Source organism: Morone saxatilis, unplaced genomic scaffold (assembly GCF_004916995.1).
Source record: "Morone saxatilis isolate NCDOM2014 unplaced genomic scaffold, NCSU_SB_2.0 Contig12, whole genome shotgun sequence".
Classification (NCBI taxonomy): domain Eukaryota; kingdom Metazoa; phylum Chordata; class Actinopteri; family Moronidae; genus Morone; species Morone saxatilis.
In genome coordinates this window covers 26,610,449-26,615,142 of record NW_023339674.1, presented here as the reverse complement: position 1 = coordinate 26,615,142, position 4,694 = coordinate 26,610,449, and the positions used below count along the sequence as shown (strand labels likewise).

Genomic DNA, 4,694 nt, shown 5'->3' with positions numbered 1-4,694 from the left:
AAAAACAAGTTCATCATCTCAAGTGATGTTTGAAAATTTAAGGTAAAGTCAAGTCTCTGCTTTTCCATCTGCGATGGCGGTATGGTGTATATAAAGTGAGTGTCATGGTGCTACCTGTTGAGGGAGTGTGGAGGCGACTGGGTGGAGGGATTGGCACGAGAAGCTGTTGTTCGTGTGGTCCGGAGAGGTAGATCTGAAGAAAATAAGAAGATAAAAGTCAGAGAGAACAATGTCTATGATCACGACTCCAAAATCACAGAAATGTATTAAATAATTTAGCATTGATAAAATACTGAACAGGTCTCTCACATCTCTACGTGTATGTATATTTAGGCGTGTTTGTGTGTGCTGAACTTACGGATGCGAGTGCTTTCCCTAAGGCGTCTCCTGTCTGAGAGCTGCTGGCTGCTGAGCTCTGTGCTCGGTTAGCTGTGACACACACACACACAGGGGAAAAAGAGGGATGGATTCTTGTAAATAAGGATGTTGTTAACTACATATTTTAATTATTCTGTCTACTCGTACACCGTCAGTCCATCCGTTCCACACTCAGACCGGAAACACATATTCATTAATACATACAAACACTGTGTAGCAGTTTGAGCTTGTTTCCTTTTAATTCTTCATTTGTTCTTTCTTACACTGCAAGAAATAAAAAAAAGAATGGAAGACGTGGAAGCTCCCACTGTAATTATTTAGGCATGTGAATGTTGTCCAATGGCACACATTAATTCAACTGTTTATACTATGGGCTCCTGTCTGAAGTCTGACTGCAGACCAATAGCCCTTTTCCATACACATGTGCTGGCTTGGCTTGACTCGGTTTGATTTGCATCTCCATTACAACATGGTTACCTGCTTGAAGGTGTGTCTTTAAAGGCAGAGAGAGCAGCGACGGTTGAGAGAGCTCAATATTGAATGAAGAGAGGGACCAGTGTTAGCGAGAACAAAGCAGTGAATCACATAAACAAACACAAATAAACATGGCCACCTTCCACCCTGCAGCATTTAGACTTGTTTTTACTGAAGAATAGCCGCTTACTAAGCTTCGCTAATTTGGTGATAAACATTTAATTTTCTATAAATTCTTCATTACAGGGCACCCGGTTAGCTCACCTGATAGAGCTGCTAACCCTGTACGGAGTTGCTGCAGCGGGCTAGGGTTCGAATCCGACCTGCGGCCCTTTGCTGCGTGTCGTTCCCTCTCTCTACCCCCCCTTTCCTGTCTATCTTCAGCTGTCACTATCTAGTAAAGGCATGAAAAGGCCAAAAAAAAAAAGACACACAGGCACAGGGTCATTGAAATCCAAAGGTTCTGTCCAAACAAACATCATCACCAATGAGAAAGCCCTCTTTCAGACAGCCATTCACACTCAGCAGAGCTCACCCACTCCAGTCTCTATAAATGTACACTGCTTATTGATGAGTCTGCCGCTTATAGCCAGAGGCCCAGTCAATGATACTGATCACTCCAACCCCTCTCACACACAGCATAGAGAAATATCATGCCGATTGATCCTGGTTCGTTCACTGGGTAAACATCAGCAGGCCTGGTAACCCATGTTAACCATGAGTTTGACCTATGTGGGTTTTTAAAGGACCACAGTCCTTTATGTTTTGGAATTGAAGAAAGAAAAGCAACATTTCGGATCCTTTAAATACAGTATGTTCTCGATTTTGCACAGACTCCAAAAATACTTGCAATAATACTCCACCCAGTGTTAAAGCCAGATTATGCAAGATTTTAAAGAAGAAGTAACATTTTCCTTACCTTACTTTTATATATAGTTAAGGGGGGCATCCTTACACTTTCTTATGCTTAGACTCTGGCATCCGGGATCTTAGTCTTTGTGTTATTAAAGCTAGCGTTTGACTTCTCAAACTTCACTGGGCTCTCTCTCCTAAAGCAGTAATGTCAATGCTTAAACCAATATTTAATAACTCAGTTTTTCCTTGTGTAGACATTCCCCAAGGATTGTGCACAAGTGACGGGATAAACACCCTCTGAAACAGCATCCAACACCTAACACTCCCATGAAAAGTGGACGGAAACATTCATCGACGCCTCTACAAAACAATCAGAAAAAGCTTGATTCACCATTCACAGTCATGTTTCATCACAATATTTAAACCGCAGTAATCAGGACGCACAGACCAGACCACATTCTACTCCACACTCAGCCGTCACAAAAGGTCAGTCCTCTTGGAGCTCCATTATGGTTCAAATATCAGCAGGACTCTTAAACAACCCCCACCCAACAGCAGGGGATTATTACTGTAGCTGTCCCCGCTCCAAGTCTGTCTCTCTGTGTGTGTGTGTGTGTACTGACCGTTGAAGACGGCATGTCCCTTTGCCAACTCTTGGTCCATTTCGATGATGTATTCCTTCTGAGTAAAGCCCCTTGTGCATGGCAACAACCCCTGCTTGCCTGACAACGAAGGATCAGCTTCTCCACCCAGAACAACAACCTGGAGAGGGGAGGAATAAAAGAATACGAATATTTTTCATGCATCTTATATTACATCTTGACGCCCTCACAACCTCTTGAATTGTTTTTGTGACTTTTTAATGACTTTTCATCAGACTAAAGGTTGACTCTTTTATGCCTTGACACTGTTTCATCAGTAGGGCTGCACTATTTTCATTATAGAAAACTGTTGATCATTTTCTCAACTTAAGTATATCAGGGTATTTGTAAGCGTGCTATGAAAATATCAAAAAACTATATTTATCATCCATATCAACCTTCATATGCTTGCATATTTTGTTTTGCTGGATATTGTATCCATATCACAACACTGTATCGATTCTTATGGTTTAAACCTCCAGCTGCTAGATAGCACTGAGGGCTACTACTACTATACTACTTTCCTAAAATTAAAAAAATCACAATATATCATTATATGAATCGCAACCCCTGTATCGTGATACATATCATATCGCCAGTATCTTGCCAATACACAGTCCTAGTTGTTTGGTCGATAAAATGGTGAAAATGTTGATCAGTATTTCCCAATGCCCAAGGTGAAGTCCTCAAATGTTTTGTTTTATCCACAACAACAATATTCAGTTTACTGCCATAGAGGACTAAGGAAACCAGAAATATTCTCATTGGAGAAAAACTTACTCAAAACGATTAATCAAAGGGCTGTGTATTGGCCAGCATCTGGGGATATAATACGTATCATGTTACAGGGATTACGATTCAATATATTGCAACACATTTCGATACTGTAAGCAAGGTGATAGGGAATGTTTTGGTTTGATTTTAGGAAAAATTTCATAGTATAAAGAACACACCACCATATGGATACATTTTTTTAATGCAACTAGAACATTGGATCTGCATTTGTATTCATCACATCATCAGAACATCCAACATCATTGCCCTGCTAACTAGCTGTTGTAAACAGTCTTTTTGATAATTAATGCAATATCACAAAACAACAATACAATATTTTTTTATATTTTCTTACTCCCCTAGTAAATCAATTATCAAAATAGTTGTCAACTATTAAATTAATTGCCAACTACTCAATTAATTGACTTATTGTTGCACGTTCATTCATCAACATCCATAACCTCATTCAAAACTCCATTTGCATGCTGTGAAAGGGTAAAGCCAGTAATGAAACATGTTTGCAAATCTTAACTTCTCTTCTTGAGCAAGCTGAGGTCTTTGACTGAAGACATACAAACTGACTGACAGTGATTTGGCTCTCTGCCATTGTTAAGGCTGAATATAAGCATGGGAAGCTGAGGCAATTAGCACAGAGCAGTGATTTTGTTTTTACACATTTTCTTAATGGGGTTTGATGTTCAAACTTGTAACGGTGAAGCAGAAGAAAAATGTTGTGTGTCAAAGGGAAAATAAAATCCAGTTCAGCACCAGTCCAAACCAGGAGACCATTATTAATCACCACGAGGAGCAGCAGACAACTGGGTCAATTAATTTTGATGATAATTAGCGTCTAGACTTTTGTCTCTCCTGTTGTTTGAGCCCCAGCCTGACATGAACCCCCCTCCCACCACCTCCTGTCCCACATGCACACACAGACGCGCATATTCCCACTTCTCTGCTCTGAAGAGCAGCAGAAAAGCATCTGTTGCAGTTTGTTAGTGTGTGTGTGAGTGTGTGTGTGTGTGTGTGTGTGTGTGTGAGTGGGGGTGTTCTTCTGTGATTAAAGTAATGAAGCCAAGAGGGGTGCTGTGATTTGCTTCCACTTAACCCAAAAACTTTAAACCCTGACGTCCTCACGTCCTCACTGCCCATTCTGGCATGGTTGGAAGATGAGGGGTGAGGGGAGAGAGGAGAGGGGAGAGGGGAGAGAGGGGGATTTAGGAAGGCTGGCTTTCATCTCTTCCCTCCATTAGCATGAGGAGGAAGGATGTAAACACGTAGCAAGACTGGTGTGATGCGGCGTTTCTGTGCGACGCTATGCAGGTTTCAGTGGTGACATTTAGAGCGCGGGTGGAAAAAAGCGGGAGGTCATGCCAGGGAACGGGGGCAAATTCCCCCTCAGAATCTACCCAATCACAGCAGTACTGGTATATTTACTTTGATATGACAATATGAAATATGCCTTTAGCATTAGAGATGCTCAGATACCATTTTTTTCCCTCCCGATACAGATTCCGATACTTATGCTGTGCGTATCGGCCGATACCGAGTACCGATCCGATACCAGTATGT

General features: G+C 41.4%; 1 protein-coding gene across 1 annotated transcript in view; it reads right to left on the bottom strand.

Moving 5' to 3' along the window:
* LOC118322307 (cadherin-2-like) overlaps positions 1 to 4,694 on the bottom strand; it is a gene marked incomplete in the record, with an annotated part of 82,098 nt that overhangs the window by 71,564 nt on the left and 5,840 nt on the right. Inside the window, 1 exon segment of the mRNA XM_035653955.1 lies at positions 2,331 to 2,469. Coding sequence (XP_035509848.1) covers positions 2,331 to 2,469 — 139 coding nt within the window.